General features: G+C 43.8%; 1 protein-coding gene across 1 annotated transcript in view; it reads right to left on the bottom strand.

The window, feature by feature from the left end:
• PRKCA (protein kinase C alpha) overlaps positions 1–19248 on the bottom strand; it is a 393503-nt gene extending 374255 nt beyond the window's left edge. Inside the window, exons 1-2 of the mRNA XM_055301540.1 lie at positions 19027–19248; positions 16162–16193 (exon numbers count right to left, since the gene is read on the bottom strand). Coding sequence (XP_055157515.1) covers positions 16162–16193; positions 19027–19199 — 205 coding nt within the window. The 5' untranslated portion in view covers positions 19200–19248. The remainder of the gene's footprint in view (positions 1–16161; positions 16194–19026) is intronic.
• Positions 19249–22411: the final 3163 nt, after the last annotated feature.

The following is a 22411-nucleotide window of genomic DNA, read 5'->3' on the forward strand; positions in this document are numbered from 1 at the left end:
CCTTAGGTGAGATTTTCCTGACCCAGCCCAAAGTAGGCCCCCTTTTTATCCACTAGCAGAGTCCTTAAGCCTTTCCTTTATAATTCCATAAGCAGTCTATAGTCATTTTTCCACGTGACTATTGGATTAGTGGCTGGGTCCATTACTAGAGGGATTACAGCAGAGATGGTCTCAGTTTGGCTTATTTATATCTCCAGCATTAGATATCATGCCTGCCAGATAAAGCAATGTTAAAAAAAAAAAAATCCATTGACTAGATCATAACCTAAATTCTTAACTCATTTTGTGAAATTCTCCTGCAAGCCTGTATTAATATTCAAATGAAGCTAACTACATGAAATGAAAAAGATCTAAGGATAGAGCAGAAAGGAACTGAAAGAATTAAGTCCTATGGATGAGAGACCAATGTTTACAGAGCTGATTTCAAATATCTCGATGTTATGGAAGTAGAAAGTGACAAAAATAAGTATTTTTAAATTAACTGATTTCCAAAAGTAAAACAAAAGTATCACATCACTTTCAACAAACCGCTCCTTTATCAAACTTTAGAATATCAAGAATTCACAGATACTGATAAATTGGAGCCCCTATATCAAATAGAAGCCCAAGATTTGAAAAATCTGGTGAATACATGAAAAATAAGTACACATCGCCAATTCTAAGAGAAGCTAAGCTTGTGATGGCCAGATTGCATCTGACTCTGGGGAAGTTCAACATAATTGATCTCAGCAGTTCAAAAAGATGGACAGAGCCAGGCATATAGCAAACCTAATTACAAAGTTTCCCTACCTCAAGTTAGGATAGAAGAGAGGACACTCCTAGAAAGTAAAGTGGTAGGACTGAATTAATCTTTTATCAAATATAAACTTATTCCATGTATCTTTGAAACCTCAATTTAATGTTTGCTAGGCTTGACTGTACTTCCTCTCCCACCATAATACAGGACAGGAAATTAAATGGCATGTTCTTACAAATAGATTTTCTACATTTTCATGAGTGATGGGGGTGAGGGGAGGAGTGACAACATCTGGATCTCAGTTATTAAAAATAAAAAAAAAGTTAAGTTTTTAAAAATATGTAAACCTATGAAGAATTTACCTTTCCAAAACCATTTTTGGATGAATGATCACAAAATCCATGTTTGATTAAAAAAAAAAAAAGAAAAAGAATCCATAATCACAATCTATATTCAAATACTAACCTAACCCAGTAAGTTGTAGAATTCAGGCGACACAACCTCTGCACCTCATCCAAAAAATAACCTGTCCTCATTTTGTTATGAAGATTAAATAAGATAGCTATGTGAAGTGCTTAACACCTTCGCCTAGACAGCAAAGGCCATATGCAATAGATTTTAGCCACTGTCATCCCCAGCAATTAGCATGGTGCCTGGTAGATCAGTATTAGATATTGGAGTAGATTTATGGTAGCCAGCCATGTATGGAAGTCTTCAGGCCTTACTCAGCATCAACCATAAAGCTTAACACGTCACACAAAAGGCCAGCTTTTTAAAAAAAGAGGCAAGGAGAACTGGGATATAGAGACAGTAATGGAGATTATTTTAAAAGGTCAAATTTGCACAAATAGGATTTGTGCGTGCAAAAGCATGCAGTCTTATAAACTCAAAGTAATCCTAGGGTTCTGTCTAGCTCAAAGTATTGTAAGCAAGCTTTCAGAAAAACTCACAACTACCCACCCCATAGGGCTTTTCTCCTCTCCCTTAACTCTGTTCAATTTCAGGAACATTGCATCCAGATTTACAGCTTCCAACCTGATTTCCTGATGCATTTTTCAATAGAGCTTTCTGCTTCCACTACTCTAAGCACTGCCTAAGTTAGGATTCCATTATTTCAGTCTTCATCGAGGTTCCCACAAAGTCAAAACAAAGGTGTGCTTCCTAGTATTTCTTCTGCAGATCAGGAGAAAGGGAGGGCTCCAGAGTGATTACTCCAGAGTGATTACTCTGTATACCCCCACAAAAATCAAAACAATTCAAATTATCAGATTTCAACCATAAGTTCACATAAATCAAACAATAAAAAGTATTGCTTAGCCCCATCAGAAGTCAGAAAAATCTAACATTTTACATGCTAATGAAAATAGGATCAAGGAAAAAAAAAATAGGATCAAGGAATGAACAGGACTTTCTTTTCCCCCATCCCAAACCAACACCATTCCTACTTAAGACTAATTCCCAGCAACCAATGATTTGTTTTGCATGAAACTTTCAATATTACAATGATTTTTAATTCAGTACCATAAGATTGTCTTTGGAAGAGACCTTCCTTGTATGGAAGAATTAAAAGAGTTGGAAACATTGACCAGAAGGTCATCTAGCCGTCCCACCTTCCTTATCCTCTCAAGAGATCGACAGCTAGGAGCAGATCTGGAAAGTAGAGAGCCTAGGGATGGCAGACAGGTTTCCTGGTCTTCCATGTCAATTCCAATCAACTGATATTTAAGGCTGTTGGGAGGACAGAATTGAGGATTCTGAAGTTGAAAGAGGATCATGATTAGTGTTCTGGAAAGATGTCACATGTGCTACCCCTTAGAGTCCAACCTCCTCATTATGAAGAGGACAGAGGCCTCAACTGGATTCAAACCAAGATTACCTGATCTCCAGTCTAGCACTTCCTATGTGATTTTGTGTTGGCATTTGTGATTTTTTTTATAAAAATATCCTTTAGATTTCTATGCATCTAAATTATGCTTACCTAAGTTTTATTTTTGTAAGTTTTGTTTTGTTTTTTAAAGATTTTGAGAGACAGCAAGCACACGATGGGGATGGAGGGAAGAGGTGAGGGAGAAAGACAAGCAGACTCTCCAGGACCCTGAGATCATGACCTGAGCCAAAGTCAGATGCTTAACTGACTGAGCCACTAGGTGCCCACTACCTAGTTAAGTTTTAAATTCCTGAGCGAACAGGCACTCTTATGAAGACCTTCCTCAAAAAAAAAAAAAAAAAAGACCTTCCTCTTCCATACCAACAGCTAGTGCATGTTCCTGTACACAGCAGGTCTAAGAGTAGATGACCATCTGCTTCTTCAAACAGGAACACACCAAACTCCCTGCTCATGTGCCTATTTTCTCTTTGCCCCCAGATGTTCCAGTGTACAGAAATGACTGAAGTCCCAATTTTGATCTTGTGTTGGAAATTAAGACCAAGAACAAGTAGAACAAGTACTGTGGGTGAGGCTCAGATAGGTAAATAGCTAGTTAACTATTAGCCATTTTTTTCCACCACCACCAAGACACCCACCCACACACACCTCTCACCCACAGTACTTGGTAAAAACCACGATTTGCATATAGGTATAATGAACACCATACAGTTGGATAGACCTGGCCGCCTAGCTTCCCACATGTAGCATGCAGGTGTTTTCATGTTGGATAAAGTGTATTGCAAACACAAACCAATTTGACTAGGTCAACAGTCCTCAATTTTGGATACGGATAGGAAAATACACTGGCATTCTTTCCACGTTAATGTACACGTGACTAACATGCACATGGTTATAATGGCATCTTAAAAACACCATGACCCAAGTTGAACCTGAGTCCAATCAAACCACTGTATGCAAGTGCCATTTTGCTGAAAATAGAGGAATGAAGTCTGCTGCATGATGAGCAAAAATTCTGACCATAGGAAACCCTACAGGTCCAAAGACCCAGGTACTCCCAGATACATGTTAAGGCAAATAGATGTAAAATATTAACATTGAGACAAGCCAGTGAGATAGATGGAAACCCCTTGTATCATTTTTCACCATTCCTGTATCTGAAAGAAGTTCAAAATGACAGTTTGAAGGGAATCAAAATAACAGTTTGAAGGAAAAATAAAACTACCACCTCTTTCTTCCAAAGGTTTAAGGAGCTTGAGGAGAAATTCCACCCCCCCCCCCAGAGCCAGGGACAGTTTAATCACCCACAGATGAGATGGGGCTAGTGTCTCAGTGACAAGCCCCAACTCCCTGCCCGCCCCCTAGATTCAAAGGGTTTTTTCCCCCCAGAAAACTGAACAATTATCTGAAGAGGTAGGCTAGTATCCAAAGCAGGCAATAACCCTCATATAACAGGCACAAAGGAGCAGTCAGGGTGGCACAGGGGGGTACCTGGTGGCTCAAACATCTACCTTTGGCTCAGGTTATGATCTAGGGGTCCTAGTATCAAGCCCTGCATCTGGCTCCCCGCTCAGCAGAGTCTGCTTCTCCCTCTCCCTCTCCCCTCATGCTAATGCTCACATGCTCTCTCAAATAATCTTAAAAAAAAAAAAAAAAAAGTGGCACAGAAACTTCCTGTCCTAACACTTAAGTCCTATCAAAAATTTTCAAAGTTATTTATACACATCAAATCAGAAATGGTATTTTTTTCTACTTAGAATTTCCTAATTTGAACATGGCTCCAAGACCCAGAGCAATAAAGATGTCCAAGAATATTGCTTGGACATATTCACCAAGGGGGGAAGAAGCCATCATTCTGGGCTCATGTTTAAAGGAATTTAGAAATCTAGGACATGAAGAAAAATTTTCCAAGGAAAAATTACAAAAGTTATGTTATTTGGATTGAGATAGAAAATAAATTTTGATTAAAATATGCATAAATAGATCACATCTGTCATTTTGTATATTTTGCGTTTGTATTACTTTACCTGTGTTTCCAAGGTCAAAACCTCAAATCACCACCACCAAAATTAAAAATAAAGGTAGGACTTCTGTATTTGGCTGTACTATTATCCAGTGCAGTTACTTTTACTACAGAAGGCAAAACCAAGTAAATTCAGTATTTGTATTTAGTCACTCTTCACACCTTGTATAGACTACTATAAATACATCCATTTGCAGATCAACTAGATACTGATTTGTGCATATATATTTTAGGTAATATATAAAATGCAAAATCAGCTCTGGTGTAATATCTCCGTGTAAGGTTAAGAGTAGACTACGAAACATAGGAACATAGACTATTTCCAAAGAATCAAGAGTTAAAATTGGAGAGACAAAAGTAAAAAAAATATAAGTTCTTAAAGATTTATTTATTCATGAGACACAGAGCGAGGCAGAGACAGAGGCAGAGGGAGAAGCAGGCTCCCCATGGGGAGCCCGATGCGGGACTCCATTCCTGGACCCCCAGGATCACACCCTGAGCGGAAGGCAGATGCTCAAGCACTGAGCTACCCAGGCATCCAAAACATTTCAAGCAGCCCTCTCCCTTACTCAGGATACAAATTCCCATCCGATACAAATTCAAGGTCTTATTCCCAGACTGGTCATCTACACCATAAAAAAGATACAATCCTTAACCAAACTCCTAGACTTTAGAGCAAGACGCACACTGATCTCTAGAAAGCAAAGCCATTTTTCAAATAAAAGAAATCGAGTTCCTTCTTTGCAGATTCCTGGTGTCTTTAAATGCAGAAGTTACTGGATGAGCACCTATACTTACTAGCAACAGCACTTAAGATTCGAGGCTCTCAAGTACAAAAGTTTATAAGCTATGGAGAAGCAGGAAGGTAACACTGGATGGGAGCTGGGGTTGAAGATTTAGGTGGTTACACTTGTTTGGTTACATCAAGTTGCTTAACTCTGCTGGCCAGCTCCACAGCTATAAATTCAAGGACCTCAAAAACACAGTCTCCATAGTCCATTCTTGCTTTAGAATTCTAAAAACATGGTGTGCCTGGCTGGCTCAGCCAGTGTAGCATGCAACTTTTGATTTTGGGATTATAAATTCAAGCCCCACTATGAGTATAGAGATTACTTTAAAAAATTAAAAATAAAATTACAAGAACATGGCTCTCTTCCTGATCCTGTGACTACAAAATTCATCAAGGAGGACAGGAAAAGGGGAGTATTTTGATGTATATTAATTCAGATTATTAACCCTACATTTAAACACAAGCATGTTTTTATCACCTAAGAACACATAACTTATTAAATCCAATGCTTTATAAGAGCTGTCCAGGTACTTACTGACCAAAAGTTTTTCCCATCTAACATGAATACATCCTACCATTTCAAATAAATTAAGTATTCCAAGAAAGTCTCCACATAGTTGCAGGCTGTTAAGACAAAATACATAAAATATCAAATTCAAATAAACATAGAAGGGACACACAGGGGCAGCCCCAGTGGCGCAGCGGGTTGGTGCTGCCTGCAGCCTGGGGTGTGATCCTGGAGACCCGGGATGGAGTCCCACATCGGGCTTCCTGCCGGGATCGAGTCCCACATCGGGCTTGCTGCGTGGAGCCTGCTTCTCCCTCTGCCTGTGTCTCTGCCTCTCTCTCTCTGTGTGTCTATGAATAAATAAATAAAATCTTTAAAAAAAAAAAAAAGAAGGGATACACAGGAAATGCAAACAAGGACCAAAAGGTAACAATGCACTTCAAAATTCTGAGATAAAATTGGGCCTTCATTAGTTCTGCACCAATGAGAGCCAAAAGCACTTAGTTCACAATCTTATCAAAGTCACTGCAATGAATGTTTTGATTTTCTGCTTTAAGCCATAGAAAGCATTAATACAATGAGGTATAATACAATGAGTTTAATAAACCCAGAGCCCTTCATCCAACGAGTTATCCTCTGCTCTCTAGCCCTTCACCCTTCATCTTAATTATTCTCCTAACCACATTTTATTAGATTCGCTTTAGACTACTACAGCAGGTCTTAATCATACCAACTACTCCAGCTCCTGCTCGATAATTAATCTTTCTAAAATGCAATTTTGCAAGTTAATTCACATCACATGAGTATGGACTCAGCTCAACACCAGCAGGTGCTATGCTGCTGGATGGTACAATTAAGCAAAAAGGGAAAATAAAGACCATGCAGCTCAACTCTTACACCTAACTTGAATTTAGACCTAAATAGAAATCGGTCCTGCATGCTTCTGAAATGCTCCATTTGGATTCAAACGACTCTCTACGTTAAGTAGTTAAGAATCAAGTTGCAGTATCTGAGATTTTTTGTGTAATCTCCCATTTTCACATTTTTAGAATCACAGTTGCATGCACTAACTCAAGAGGAAAATACATTAAGCTCATTTACTGCCTCTTAATTTCAAGACAAATCCAAACGGAAGCTAACAAAAGCCTTTACAAGCACCACCAGCCTTTCTTTCTTGAATCGAGGAGAGTTTTATTACAACAAACGGCATCACAAATCATACTTAGATAATTTAAGGAGAGGAAAAATGAAAGTAAAACAGATTGGCTACTTTTGCAACTATAGCTTCAGGAGGAAAAAAAAAAAACTGCCTACTAAATACAGATATTTACTAAATCGGCCTGGTCTCAAGGGCACTAGACCATGGACAAACTAATTCTCTCTGCCCCAGCATCTCCTACAGAGCAGAACACCAATGCCAGCTCTCCACAGGGTGGTGGCATCTCTTAAAGCTCATGTCAGCACAGTAGCAATATTACCTTTTCCTTTTCTAATCTGAACCCATATTAAAACCCATCTTCTGTTCCAAACTGCAGTGCTCTGCAGCACCCCTCCACCTGCCTTCACAAAGGTTTCTGATCAGGGTTATGACAATCTCCCATGGAGAAGGAATAACCACTAATGATGAACCAGAAGTTCTGACAGTTAGTATGCAGTTTTTAAAACTGATTTCAAATAGACTAATTCCTATTTCCCTTATTAAGGTGTATGAGCAAACCTAGCCTCAATGTCTCATCTCTGGTCCTATCATTTCCATGCCGTAACACCCTGGACTTCCAACAGGATATGGTCATGGACGGTACCAGCTTCATAATAGAAAGACCCTTGGAATAGTGTCAAAGCCATGCACTTTCTAAAACAAGTTAGCTTCTAAACTCCAATACAATATATCTTTCATATGGAGATACAATGCTTTAATGTATAATTGTGAGCTTCTGAAAACTAGAAGCCACAAAGATACAAAGTCCTGTGTTGGCACAGAAGCAGTATGGGGGAGCGGCGGGGGAGAGAATGTAGTTCTACGTACATTTGTCAAACCTGCTTTTCTGTTGGGGATCACCATTGGCAACATCTCAGAGTATATACACCTCCCCTGGTCTGTGCTGCTCTCTGAATGGAAGTCCCTTGCACCACCATCCCTCCCCCATCTCCTTTTGCTCCAGTTATTTTCCCCTTTTTAGAAAATCTTCCCCCACCTCTTCAATCAAAGGAAATTCTCTGGGGCGCCTGGGTAACTCAGTCGGTTAAGCATCTGCCTTCAGCTCAGGTCATGATCCCAGAATCCTGGGATTGAGCCTCACACCAGGCTTCCTGCTCAACAGGGAGCCTACTTCTCTCTGCTTCCTGCTTGTGCTCTCCTTCATTATCTGGGCTCCCTGCTCAGTGGGGAGTCTGCTTCTCTGCTTGTGCTCTCATTCATTATCTGGCTCTCAAAAAAGGGGGGGACCATTCTCTGTACCCTCCAAAGCCCAAATGGAAGGCTACTTCTAAGGAGCCCAGAAATGATCTCCCCACCCCCACAGTTTCAACAACCCTGACTTCATTCAGACTTCGAGGACCAAGTCTTCCTCATCCAGAGTCCCCCTCTGGTCCGATGCCCCACAGTGCCTGGCACAACACATGGTGCAGGTCCACACATCAGCCATTATCTCCCACTATGAGCCATATGCGCGGTAAGTGTTGGAGTTGGACCACTCTGTTCTTCCACATCTCCGTAGTCAAGTCAGTGGCATAAACCTAACAAACAGAAAGAACCATGAAGTGGGACACTTGGGTTCACAGCATGGAGTCTGGATCCGTACTGCCTGGGTTTGAAGCCCAGCTCCACCATTTTCTTTGTGACATTGGACCAGTTCTAAGCTGATCTCAGGGGCAGTTTCCCTGTCCATAAAACGGGGATAACACCGCTTACCTCTTCCAAAATTGTGAGGCTCAAGCATGTCAATGAGCAGCACTTAGAATGGGTATCTGAGAACAAGTACTTGCATGAGTGGCCGTGTCAAGTGCAGGAAAGTCTACATCATGGACTCCTGTGTGTGAACTTCTGTACATTCCCTAAGAGCCAAAAGTGCCAATTATCCTGTTGGTGAAATCATGGTTAAATCAACTCCAGGAGAGAATTTTGCTCAATTTAGCTGTTAACTAGGTTCCCTTCTTACCCTATTTCTCATACAAATTTGTCCAAGTTGTATCTAAAATTTATAATTTCATGCCACCTAGATCCCCCTCGTATTCTGATGACCTATTGCAGTCACCCTAGATAATACAGATGGATCTTGTATTTCCCAAAATGCCAAAACTAAAGAGGGATAGCTACTGGGGGTGGGGGGGAAGGGAAAGGAGACACACTCAAGTGAAGGCATTCAAGATTAATTGTCCTCATGCTAATCTTACTTTGTGAACCTGGTCTTAATTCTGATCTTGTGCTGACAATTAATCAAATCATTCCCCTCCATTACATTTTTGATAGAAATCTATTTCCAGAAGCCATTTTCCCCTTTGTATAATTTAATAGAGGGCTTTAATGTAGCTACAGTAATTTCATCTACATTTGACTGTTAATACCATCCCAGTCCTGAAGTGTTCGTATCTAAGCTTAAAGTCTAACCTAAGGTTTCACAATCTAGTAAGAAAACAAAACCTGAAAATAAAGGGTTTGTCATGGAAATTCTGACAGGAGGACAGCGAAGCCTTAATTCTGTCACCAAGAAATGTTTCCATGCTTCCCTTAATGGCATCATTCTTTCCTCTAATATAAATCCAGGCTTTGTAAGTACCAAAAAAGTTTCCATTTGGCTCTGAAATATGTTTTCTGCAGAACTGTTTGAATGTGAACCTCTGCTCCACCCAACCAGCCTGGTAGGTTCTTCACATTCACTGCTAAGAAGGGGGTAAGATCCTGTGCTTCATGGGGTGCCCTGGGGATGAAAGTGTGTAAAATGCGAGCACTCCCACATATCTAGCATCTTGTAGCATTTAACATTTGTCCTTTCTTTCCTCAGACTAAGATCTTTAAAGCAACTAATGAAATTCTAACAGTTCTACTCGGGCACTTCATTGTCACGTTCGTCCATCCCTTCTCACATCAAGGCACAGAAACCTTTCAGGTACACCAAGTTTAAAAATATCAGAATCAGTAAAGTTGAGCTACTACTCCCTCTGGAGCATGACAGTCTCGTTTAAGCTATTAGCCACTTCAAAGGAAAATAGAACATTTAAAAGGACTGTACCAAGTACATGTAGTGGAGCAGGTTTTAATTTTTTACCTTGAACCCAAAACCTTTCCCTGCTCCAGCTGGGGCCCATAGTAGTGCTCTCGTTTTATTTGTGGAAATAAGATCCATTATGGATGCCTAGATACTTCTCTCAATACAGGAGGTACAGTAAGTGGTTCATTGTATTAGGCTTAGCATTGCGTAGAACTTCTACAAATGAGCATTTTCTGTCCTCTATTTTGAATATATATGCTTAGCTTTAAAAAATATTTTAAGTTCTCTAAAGATCTATCCTAGTTGACATAACTGAACTATAAACTAGGTTAAAAAAATAGTATGCAGGCAGAAGTCACTGATCCTTCTGGTTATGGACATTCATATCATATCTCTCCTTTTATATAATCACACACCCAACAAATATTTATATAGCGTCTACCAAGCGCCAGGCACTGCATTAAACCCAGGAGACAGAAATAAGAGTCAGTCCTTGTTCTCAAAGCTGGCAGAGGAGACAAATGATTAAAGGGTGAAGGTTCCTATGACAGAGATCCAGAACAGCAAGGAGGATGGAAAAGGTCTGAGCTAAACTCCACGCTAAGACTCACGGTCAAGTAGGTGTTATCGGGACACACACACAAAGACACTTTCTGGGAAACTACAACTTATTTTCAATGACTGAAGCATGGAGAGAAAGAAAGCATCCTTAGACGAGTCTGAAAAAGCAAAACAAGCTTAAAATATCCTAAGGAGCTGAGCTTAATCCTGCTAGGCAAGCTCTGCAATGAATTCTACTTTGAAAAACTACTTTGATGGAAAACGAGTGAGCAAGTTAAGGGTTAATAAGCCTAAAAACTTAAGTTTGAATAACATTATCTAGGAGAGTAAAACACTCAGGGAAGTCATTTCATCATAAAATTAAAGAAGAAACTTCAAGGTCAGATTCATCTGCAAAAATAAATATTAGGGTTTCTACTGCCTACGAGGATGAATAACCACTCCATATGCTACTGCATTGGATTCTGGTGGGGAGCATGTGAGTAAAACAGAATACTTGTGTTTAATGCACTAAGTGAAAGTGGCAATTCAGAAAGCCATTAATCAGAAATCGTTTCCGAACAAGTATATAGCACCAAATGGGAATACCCGACAGTTTTGTCCGTGCGTCCCTACATTTTCTAACAAGTATTAATGCATTTTTGTGGAGGAAAACGGCGTTGGAAAGACAAGCAGTTCTAACTGCCCATCTCTATCATGCTTTTCTAGGTTTTAGATATTCCTGACAATTTCATCTTCGAAGCTGAAATAATGCTTTGATTGCACCTCAGTGCAAAACCACCAAAATTTCAAGTTACACTCTTCATGGATCAGCGTTCCCAGAATTGTATCAGTGACCCTGGGAGCTCACTTATAGTTAACCTAGTTTCCAATCTGAGGAGTAGCCAAGGAGAAACAGGGTGCTGAGGTGCCGGCCCCAGGTCTGAAGATGGAAAATCATGGTGGCAACTTTAAAGATCAGTGGATTGTTGCTAAGCGTTTAGGAGTGGCTAATCCAGTATATGGGAAGGACTAATCTGTTAAGGACCATTCAACTTCAGCCCAATTTGGACTTCAGCCCCCTTCTATCTCCTGGCACTTAGTATCCACAGTGCTGGGCTCCCAGCATTCCATGAGCTATGGTAAGAACTAGACCTCCTCCTCTGAAAAGCTGCCAACTCCATCCCTTCACTATTAAAGGTCATCCTCCCTTAAATTGGCCTGGTCTTCTGGAATTCCTTTGCTTGTACAGCCAAGATGTAGAGGGCGGGGGAACTTCTTTCCTCAAACATCAACTTTCATTCTTACAGAAGGGATAAGAAACACCATCCCACTCAAGGCGAGCTGATGGGAAGATCTACCCTAAAACAGGCCTCTAAAATCAAAGGTCAAAAGCCAAGGGAAACATTTTTAATTCCTAACTACTGAGAAATAGCTTCAAGTTGGAGTCACAGGTGAAGTACAGTATTTGGTGTATGCTTAGAGAAACAGCTCCAGGTTCAGAACAGTATACCAAGAGTACATAAATGTGCATTCCTGGCAGACTCCTCAAACATCCAGTGTTGATCAACAGTGTAGATTGCTGACCACGGTCATTGGTGGGGATGGATTCTGATGCAGTCTCTTTAGGGCATCTTGATCAAAAAACCTGGGTTAGTTGTTCATTGATTTGTGATATTAAATGATAGAAAAAGCAGAAAAGATATGCCAAGATGAATCAGATGTAACAGGCTATGTAAGCAATTGTTTGGCCCATCAAATAAGCAGGTCATGTTCGGAGAGGCTGTTTCTATCACTGAAATTTGAGAAGTGTGTTGGTCTTGCTGAGGGGAAAAAAAAAAGTTGGCTTGTTCCCTTTTCCAGTTGTCAAAAGTAATAGATAAGACCTTTTTGGCTACACTGCCCCAGAGGAAGACAACATTTGAGCAGCATGGTAGATGGCTCTGCTGTTCCAGGACAACAGCTTTTGGAAGCAGCCAGTGCCTGACACTACCAATAGGAGACAGACCTTCCAGGTCAGAATTTCAACTTCAGACATACCTTTCTCCCTCTCCTTAGCAGGTAGGGAAGCAGAGGGAATAGGGGGTGAGCAAGGCCCTGCTCTGTGCTAGCCTTCCAGGATGAAATCTGTACAGAGTAGATGGAGCATACCAGGAGAATAAGCTACACCATTTAAAAAAAAAAAAAAAATCAAGATGCCGTCAAGAGCATTTCAGATCTACAAAAGGGACAGGCTCATCTTCATCTCTAAGAATCTTAATCGCAATGGCTTCTCAATCTACTGTGCACTCTTCATTCTCGCCAGTATTTATGGCCCTTGATTTCACTATTTCAGGCAGTGGGATCCTCCTGTGTGATCTGCCCAGGTAATACCACTTTTTTAGGGCTGTACACCTGGATTGCAATCTAAAGGGCACAGGGTCCATGAAGTACAAGTTGCAACAATCCAAGATATCTTCAGAAAAGTTTCCTGCTTCCATTCAGATTGCATCTTGGGGATGGGAAGAAGTAGGGGGGAAAAAATCTTTATATGCTTTAAAAAGGCTTTCTAAATAGCACAGACCAGACACCCAGTTTTAAAGAACTACAAGTCACATCTTCAGTCTTCCAGTTCTTAACGTTTACTAAGTGAAATGACGACTTTTAAAGTTATCTTACTTCACCAATAGGTGACTCATTTGGAGCATATATGCCTCTCTAAAGTCTACTTAGCTACAGATACTATATCTACTGACCAAAGTGACATACTAGGAAGTAGAATATGCTGCCTCCATCAGGTGAGAAAACTGATATGGAATAAGTCTCAAACCCAGCTGCCATCTTCAGATGGTATGTCACCAAAGGCACAGGATGAGGAGGAGTTATTCTCTTGAATGGGACTCTATCAAACAGAGCAGGAAAGATTTTAAGTTAGAGAACATTAAGAGAAAACAAGTATATTCTAACGCAAATGTATTCTAAAATGGTCAGATGTTAGGGACACCCAAGTGGCTCACTAGGTTAACTGACTGACTCCTGGTCTCAACCAGTCTTGATCTCAGAGTTGTGAGTTCAAGCCCTGCATTGGGCCTCCATGCAATAATAAAAAAGGTCAGATGTAGATTCCTTTTGAGAATGTCAAAACCAAAGCGTTAAATAACTTTGCGCAGTTAAAAAGCACTATCCTGAGCTAACATCCAGAAGTTATAAGAGAACTAGCATAGGCCTACTCGAAGTGAAATAAAGGACACATATTAAACAAAATGTGACAAATAGCATGTGACAGGTTGTTATTGAAATAGTTGGAATTAAAATTTGTAGATGCAGTACAGAAACTACTGTAAGGAGACCTATGGTTTACTTCTTTCAGGAACAGTTCATAAAGCATAGTCACTGCTCTGTTTTGTCTAGTTTGTAAAAACTAAATTTTGAGTATTAAAGGCAATTCACAGAATACAAAATGCTAAAACAAGTTTGAAAAATGTTAAACCCTGACCAGATGAAAATCAGGGGTGGGGGTGGGTGGCAGGGAGGCCTCTTCACTACCAGAGCAAAAATATGAAAGACCTGTAATCTCCAATACTGATAAGAATGAAAGGAAAGGGGGACACTGGATACTGAAAATGTAAATAGTAACATTCTGAGAACTTAGCTGTCCTCATTAAAACGTAAGACATACACACATGTTCTAGGTTTCTTAGAAATACCAGTGTCCAAGGATATTGTTGGCAGCAACACTGGACCAGTAAGAAATTAGAGAAATGGATGAATAAATTTGGTACACGCATACATGGGACTACTAAACCAGTTAGGACAAATGTTTTGACGGGGAAGGATACTCACCATATACCGCAGGGGAGGAGGGTGGGCAGCAAATGGCAGAAGGATTTAAAAATTTGATCTGTTAAAAGCTGTGAGTATCTTAAAAAGAACTTACCCCTAAGGGAGAGAAGAGAAGGCATAGAATTTCACTTCTTTCTTTATGGGAGTTATGCTGACATAAGACTATTAATCTACTAATCCACTCAAAAAAAAAAAAATCCATACAGCCTGGGGGTGGAGTGGGGTGGGGAAACCATGCAGGTCCCCCTTTCGCCCCCCCCCCCCCAATATGGCTACTGTGATTTCACAAAATCGACTCAAACAAGCAGGTCTAAAAGGGACCATTGCATCCTGAAGTCTTAGTATGTAAAAAAAAATAAAAATTTAAGTAACACCTTTTTCAACAAGTATTCTTAGGTTTCTGTAGCTTCCCACACAAATATTACAATATATGCAAAATCACAGTAGCCTGGAACCACACTTTTCACATTTAAAAGTCACTTTTCAAGTGAGACCCAAAGGTTGCCTAATGTAAGTTCAGCGCTGCAACTGAGAAATGTAAAGAGCTCCACCTTCCTTTCATCTTTTATAAAGAGGGATGCAACACACCCTTCTCTCTATTCTTTAAAGGAATATCCCTTCATTTCCCAACGTACCTCTCAGCAATTTATTGAATAGGGGTTTGAAGCACATCATGAGGGTAGAGTATTAATTACACCATAAAATATCTGCATGAACATTAGATTTAGAAAGCTATGTAAGAAATTCATGAGTTTGAAGAACTTTAAAAGCCAACTCACTAGCACAATTTTAGAGTCCTAAGTACACAGGATCTCCCTAATGTGCTATTAAGCAGCATTACAATAATATTTTCCAGGCTGAATGCATGCTTTCCACTTGCCCTAATAAACCGATGCCCAGATGGGAAATGTAATCAGAACTAAATAAACATAGATAGCAAGAGAACTGGAAGGTGGGCTATGAGCCTGGGATGCCTTTGCGAGCTACAAAGTATTACGTTTCGACAAACAGGACAGAGTATAAAAAATGAGGTACTTGACCAGTGCAAAATGGGATTACAGATCAGAGGTGGAGATAGATGGTATTCGGAGTGCAATCCATCAGTAGTACATCTACGATCACAATAACACTAAAGGAAAAAAAAGCCTGGTTCCTAGCACAGCAACGCATTATAACCTAGGTAACGAAGATGTGCTAATTTTGTTCTGAGCAATCAGTAATCAAAAACAGAATTACCAGAGTGATGCATGGCCCAAGATTAGTTACAATGAGTCCAACCCAATACATAGGTAAGAGATAAAGAACAAAAACGAGCAAGAACAAGAAAAGCCACATGAATACAAAGTGATTCCATTTCTTTTCCTCAACACCCACACAAAGACAGCAGTTTCTGACAAGAATGTTCTTGGCAAAAAAAAGTTACAGGAAGGGTTTTTTTTTTTTTTTCAATGAGAAAAACGGCAGCTCTATATGCAGATTACTAGGCAATACGATTTTTTTTTTAACAGCCCAAATTTACAGACCTCATTTCGAAAATATCTAATTTTTTTTTTTTTTTGGATCACAAAGAAATGACTGGAAATACTGTTGGTGTTTGGAATGTTTATTTCATGTTGTACTTGAAAATAAAATCCAACGTGACAGCTTACCTTGGCACTGGAAGCCTTGTTTCCCAAACCCCCTGAAAAACAGAAACAACAAAGTATCTTAACATATTTTGTGTTGTATACCATATTTAAGCCAGTTATGAGACAAAGTATTCCACAGAACTAAAGGTTTGTACATGAATACCAATGATTTGATAGGAAACCATGTCTACATAGAGTATTGAATAAATTCAACTTTGGGGGTGGGGGAACCCACTTCTGTATGTATGGCCTCCAAAGGCAGAATTATTTCAACATTTTAAGGTTCTTTCCAATTTACACTTTGTGAACCATACTTAAGTTTCCAGACAAGAGCAGGACTATGATATTCAGAGTTGAACTATAGTGGTCAACAAATGAAGACTATGATTGAAGTGCTTTAATTTTATCCCTAAAGAAAGTGGAAAAGCCTTTTTCTCCCCTAAACACAACTAAAGAGCATCTTCATTTGTTATGTATGTACTTAAAATAGGTGTCTAGAAACTGCCACAATGTACCACTCCACATTAAGTTTTGGTTCAAAAAGGAGCCATATTTCACAAAATATTTTGTTGTTGTTGTTGTTGCAATTGGAAGTTATGATCTAATTTTTTAGAGCATCAGTAGTATTCCAAGCAAATACAGAGGCTATTTTGTTCTTGTAAATTACTTTGGCAGATTTACTCTGAGCAGAGAGTCCTACCACGGACATTACATTGTAAACACTGCTTCAACTAGGATGAACTGCATTAAAAGTCTTAGTCATAATCTCCTGCTTTACACAGCATTTTAAGTTGACAAAGCACTTCGTGGATCTTTATATGTAACTTAGTCATCTCCCAGACATTTAAAGTATCAGCTCTTAATATTTAAAACAAACTCCTAGATTAAGGCCCTGTAGAAACAATGAAAAACAACTGAATTAATACCACTGGCTAGATAATCCTAGTGAATATTTTCTTGGAGCTTCCAAGTAGTTTCTAGGTTAGGTGGAGAAGTGTTACAGGAATTACTCAGGGAGGAAGCGGACAGGGAGACCTTATTTTCCGCTTCACATTACACCTGGTGACCTCAAGGGCCACAGCAGTTCACCAGGGGCTAATCCTGTAGGGCAACAGACAGTGGAAAGACATCAGCTTGCCTGGGTATGTATGCCGCAAGTCCCTTTCCTGATTCACCTACTTCCCTCAGAAGTAGTCAGCAGTCTCAGTGCTTTTATGAGATCCCTCAAATTGGCAGGAGAGCCTGAAGAACACTCCTTGACTAGATGCACTAACCTCCCGCTCTGATGCTCTAAGTACTTTTTAGATAGCCGTATCTACAGTTACTCGCTCCTTGGAGCACAACTGCTTCATACGCTGAGTACATAGTAGAAATCATTCATAGAGGAGGCTGTGCTTTTCCTAAAAGTACTTTTGAGATTTCTAAGAAAAGGGAAAAGCCCCTTATTAGCACTGCGTATGTGTAGGAACTCCCCCTTAGAGATGCTTTCCCCCAGGTGTGATGGATTCACAGCCATCCATAAAGGAAAAGTATCTTAGTAGCACATCTGTAGGGCCTGTAGAGGGGATTTCCTCCAGCCGTGATAGGTTCGGATAATGCCATCCATAAAGGAAGAGTTAACCACCTTATCAGCACAACTGCAGGACTCCTGATTCTTCCCCCCTGCCCCCACCCCCACCCCAGGACGATGAATTCAGACGCCATCCGTTGAGGAAAAAGTGTCTTCCTAGCACCACGTTTGTGGAATCCACCCTTCAAGCTGCTCTCCCCCCAGGTGTGATGGATTCACACAGCCATCTGTAAGCGCTGCCCAGGGCCCCCAACAAGATACGTGCCACACGGAGACTTACTGCCACCCCAGCGCAACCCCGCCTTGGAGAGACAGGAGTTCAGGAACCCTTGCAATAGCTCCGACTCGGGGCGCTTTCTACCTACATTCCTGAACAGGAGATAGAAAAAGGCTGGATTCCTACCACGGGAGGGGGGGGAGGGCTGGGGGGGATTTGCTCACTGCCCAAACCGGAGCACCTGGGGTTCCCTCAATTTCAGCCTCCTAAACTTTGGGGCGGGGGGGGGGGGACGGTGTCTTGGAGGGAGGGAGGGTTGTCAAGGTTTCGAGAGTCCATAAAAGCCATGAACCCTCACCAGAAAGAGGTATATACACAGCTCCGCCCAGCATCACAGGGCTCAGAGACCCCCCCCCCACCCGGGGGGGCGGGGAGGGCCGTCCCTTTTCTCCGGCTCCTCCAAACCCCTGCGCCCACGAGCGAACATCGGCGTTCCCTGGAAACTCTGCGCCCGGACTCGGACACCTTAACGGTGGTTTCCTCGACGAGGGCCTCTGTCCTCATCCCCCGGGCTGCGGGTCTAATCTCGTGTTGACAGGGTCTATTTTAAATGACTCCCTCTGCCCTTCAGCCCTGTGCCTGCCGGGTTCTACCTCGTCCTCGTCCTCCCCCTCCCCCTCCCCTCCCCCTCCGCAAGCTTGCAACAGTTTGCTGCTGCCTCCCCCCGGGCTCACCCTCCAAAGTCCGGTCCCCCCGGTGCCCGGCAGGTACAAGCCGCAGCGGGCAAGGACCCCGGGGTGCAGGGGAGCCCAGGCCCGCGGGGAGAGCGCGCGCGCCCGCAAGCGCCCGGACCGGCTCGCCAGCAACTTGGACCGCGCAGCGCAGCCGCCGCCGCCGCCGCCGCTGCCCGGTTCCTCCGGGAAACTCTGCCCTTTGGCTTCTGCCGCTCGCTCTCCCCTTTGCTCACACCCAGCGAGCGGCGGGAGCGCCCGGGAGTCCCGCCCGCGAGTGTCCCCGGCGCGGGCTGGGGCTCGGCCGGCTCCCAAGTTCCCGAGTGGGCGCGCCCCGAGCGAGGGTCCCCGGCGCCGCGCGCACCTACCAGATGAAGTCGGTGCAGTGGCTGCAGAAGGTGGGCTGCTTGAAGAAGCGGGCGATGAATTTGTGGTCCTTCACCTCGTGCACGTTCTTCTGCCTCAGCGCCCCTTTGCGGGCGAAGCGGTTGGCCACGTCCTGAGACGCCGTGGAGTCGTTGGCCGGGAAAACGTCAGCCATGGTGCCCCCAACCACCTCTTGCCTCGGCCGGGGAGCGGGGGCGGGCGGGGGCGGGGCGGGGCGGCGGGCGACCCCGGGCTGGGCGGCGGCGGCGGCGGCGGCGGCGGCCGCGGAGAGTCGGGCCGGAGCGGGCGCGGGCGCCGGAGCCGGTGCCGGAGCCGCTCGCGGGCTGGCGGGCTGGCCCCACGCGCACTGACAGCCGGGCGCCCGGCGCTCGCGCTTCCTACTCCCGGCGGCAGGGGCGGCCCGGAGCGGCGCCGCCCACCGCGCATGCCCGGAACGCCGGAGCGCGCGGGGGAGGGCGGGAGCGCGCGCGGGGGGGGCCGGGAGCGCGGAGGGCGGGGGGGAACGCGCGGGGGAGGGCGGGAGCGCGCCGGAGGCGGGAGCGCGCGGGGCAGGGCGGGAGGAGCGCGCCGGGGCGGGAGCGCGCGGAGGGCGGGAGCGCGCCGGGGAGGGCGGGAGGAGCGCGCGGGGTCCGGGAGCGCGCGGGCGCCTCCGCCGTCCGCTCGCAGCCCCGGGAGGGGGCGCGGCGGCCGGCCCGGGCCCGCCCGAGTTAGGGAGCGGAGGAGGACGCCGGGAGGGGCGGGCCGCTCCCCGCCCTCCGCAGCTTTCCCCTCGGCCTTCTCTTCTCCCCGCCCTCCGCCCCTTCTTCCGCTCCTCCGGCTCTGCCCGCTGCGCTCCCCGGCTCCCTCCCCTCCCCTCCTGGCTCCCGGCCCCCCTCGCCCCGAGCGAGGAGTCCGACTCCCCGCGCCGCCCTCCGTCCCACCTGCTCGGACGCTCGCCCCTCCCCACCTTGCAGGACCCGTGGGCGCTCCTGGGCGCGATGCCCAAGCCCTATGCACACACACACACACCCCACCCCCCAAAAATACTGCTTATATATAACAGGAGCAAGAGCGCGTTTGTAAACCATCGCACGCGGTCTCTGCCACCTGCCTCTAACTGTGGAGCTGTTCTCCACCTGCACCTCGTAGAGACCTCTGAGGAGCACGTGGGATGGTTGGACGCACTCGTCCTAGCCTTCTATCCCGTTACTCGTTGGCTACCACAGTTACAACGGTGATTATCAGCCTTTCTTGATTTTACAAGTCCGGAACCTTAATTTAGAAATCATTTTGCAGCCTAAACTAATTACTGCGATACTGGCAGGTGCAGAGTGCAGCCAGAACACTTGTAAATTACCAAGTAAAACTGTTTGTGAAAGGATCGCTGGCATGGATCTGCGAAGGACGCACGTGGGGATGGACCAACTCGGCACTTGCTGAATATTTATTAGTTCTGCCTCGAGGATGCTAAAGTGCATAAGGGAAGCAACCATCCCCCAGCATCTCACGATTGTTTTACCTCGTCGTCGTCGTCAGATGCACAGAACAAGGGCTGAAGGACGTCAAGAAAAAGAACAGGTTGTTTAATCCTGCGAGAAGTTGGGGGGAGGGGGGGAATAAAAGGAAAACAGTTTAAAGATATATGCCTTTTTTAGGGCATATCACAAAGATCACATAGGCTACCATCTTTTAAGATGGCCTCATTGAACGCTTGATTCTAGAAATGGCCTTTATATTTTAGCAAGTGTAAGCTATTGACTAGGCCTTAGTGGAGCCCGTTTACAATCTCTTGAGCCAATGTTGTTGATGCGGAAAGAGTCTGCACATGCTTGATACTGTGGTCAGAAATCTCACCAGCTCATCGGTCCCAGCAGCCGCTCTAGGCCAAGGAGGCAAAGAAGGAAGAGGGGAGGGAAGGAATGAAAAGCAGGGCATGTTGGGAAAATAGATCAAATTCTTGACAAAACATTAAGCACCCCAAGCCATGGTTGTTTATTATTATTTAATAATCGTAAATCTAATAGAGCGCAGTACAATGAAACACCCAATTCTTTCCTCTTTCCTCATAACCATCTTAATTTAAGAGTGGTCCTCACACATCTTATGAAGATATTCTATTTCCCCGAAGCTTTGACATAATGAGGGAAGAAAAACATGGCATAGTGGGAGCGTGGGATTGCTGATACCGGAATCTCTGAGCAAAGTAACAGGGAAGATGAGCTAAGTACTGAATGGGCCTTGGCAGTAGCCTGGCCATCTCCCAGGTGTGGAGTGGAGTGACTGTTCTCAGCAACGGGTAAAGCAGATAGAGACCATAGATCTCTCTTCTTTCAGGTTGTGGCTCTGTTTTACTGCCTCGGTTATTACTGTTGTTCCTTGTGGGAATACAGAACATAATGAGAAGTTAGTTGACTGATAAGTGGGCTAAGCTTCAGTGGTCATTTGCCTACAGCTTAGCACAGTTGTGGGGGCTGGGGGTGGAGATGCACCTGAAGCAGGATTCCCAAGCAGTACGACCCTGCCCCCGGCAAGGACTAATGGCAACGTGGGCCGCAGTTTGTCCCTGTAGCCCACCTGAGAAGTCTCCTTGGCAGCACTGAATGGGACAGGATTGCAGAAAGGAGGAGAGGGAGTGGTCAGCCAGTCCTGGGCATTACTAATTATTTTAGAGTCAGCTGCTTCAAGGGCAAGGTGTAGGAGGGAATGGTAGACTGAATGTAGTTTGTCAGGACCCTCCTCTGTGAGCCCTGCCTTTCAGAAGTAAGCTTGAGACTCTTCAGAGAGGTGTTGCTTAGACCAGCAGGACCCAGAGGCTGGTGGCTGGGATCGAACAAAGTCAGGCCACTAAAATGATGATTCCAAACCAGAGTGGTTTACTTAAAAGCCAATAATCTTTACAATGCAACCTAAAACTTGTTGCTCTGTTTTTTCAAAGGGGCCAGGCCATTATTCTTATTATTTGACTAAGCCTCTCTCCACCTCTCCCTTCAGGGCCAGGCCTTCTGTACCCTCTCTATGATTTTTACATCATTAAAAAAATCTAGGAACTGGCTTTCAACAGGGTAGTTTAGGGTGGGAGGGAGCTTCAAGGCAACTGAGCAGAGAGAGGGATTGCTGGCAATGACCAGCTCCAGGTCCATTTGCACAAACTGAGCAATAAGAAATGGTTATATATTTATATAAAGCTTGATTCTGAGAATCATAGTAACCGAGATAATTTAAAGATGAATTTAAAGACTCGTGTTTTGCTCTCTGCACTTAATCTAAGGTTTAGGAGAACTGAGATGCCTGGTGAAAAGAATAATTACTCAGTGTTTAGAGTTGGGGTGAAGGGCAGGTCTCATGAAATGGGGAAAGGCTGTTGCTGTGTAAGTTAGGGAGGAGGAT

This window comes from Nyctereutes procyonoides, unplaced genomic scaffold, assembly GCF_905146905.1.
Source record: "Nyctereutes procyonoides isolate TBG_1078 unplaced genomic scaffold, NYPRO_anot_genome, whole genome shotgun sequence".
In the NCBI taxonomy this organism is placed as follows: domain Eukaryota; kingdom Metazoa; phylum Chordata; class Mammalia; order Carnivora; family Canidae; genus Nyctereutes; species Nyctereutes procyonoides.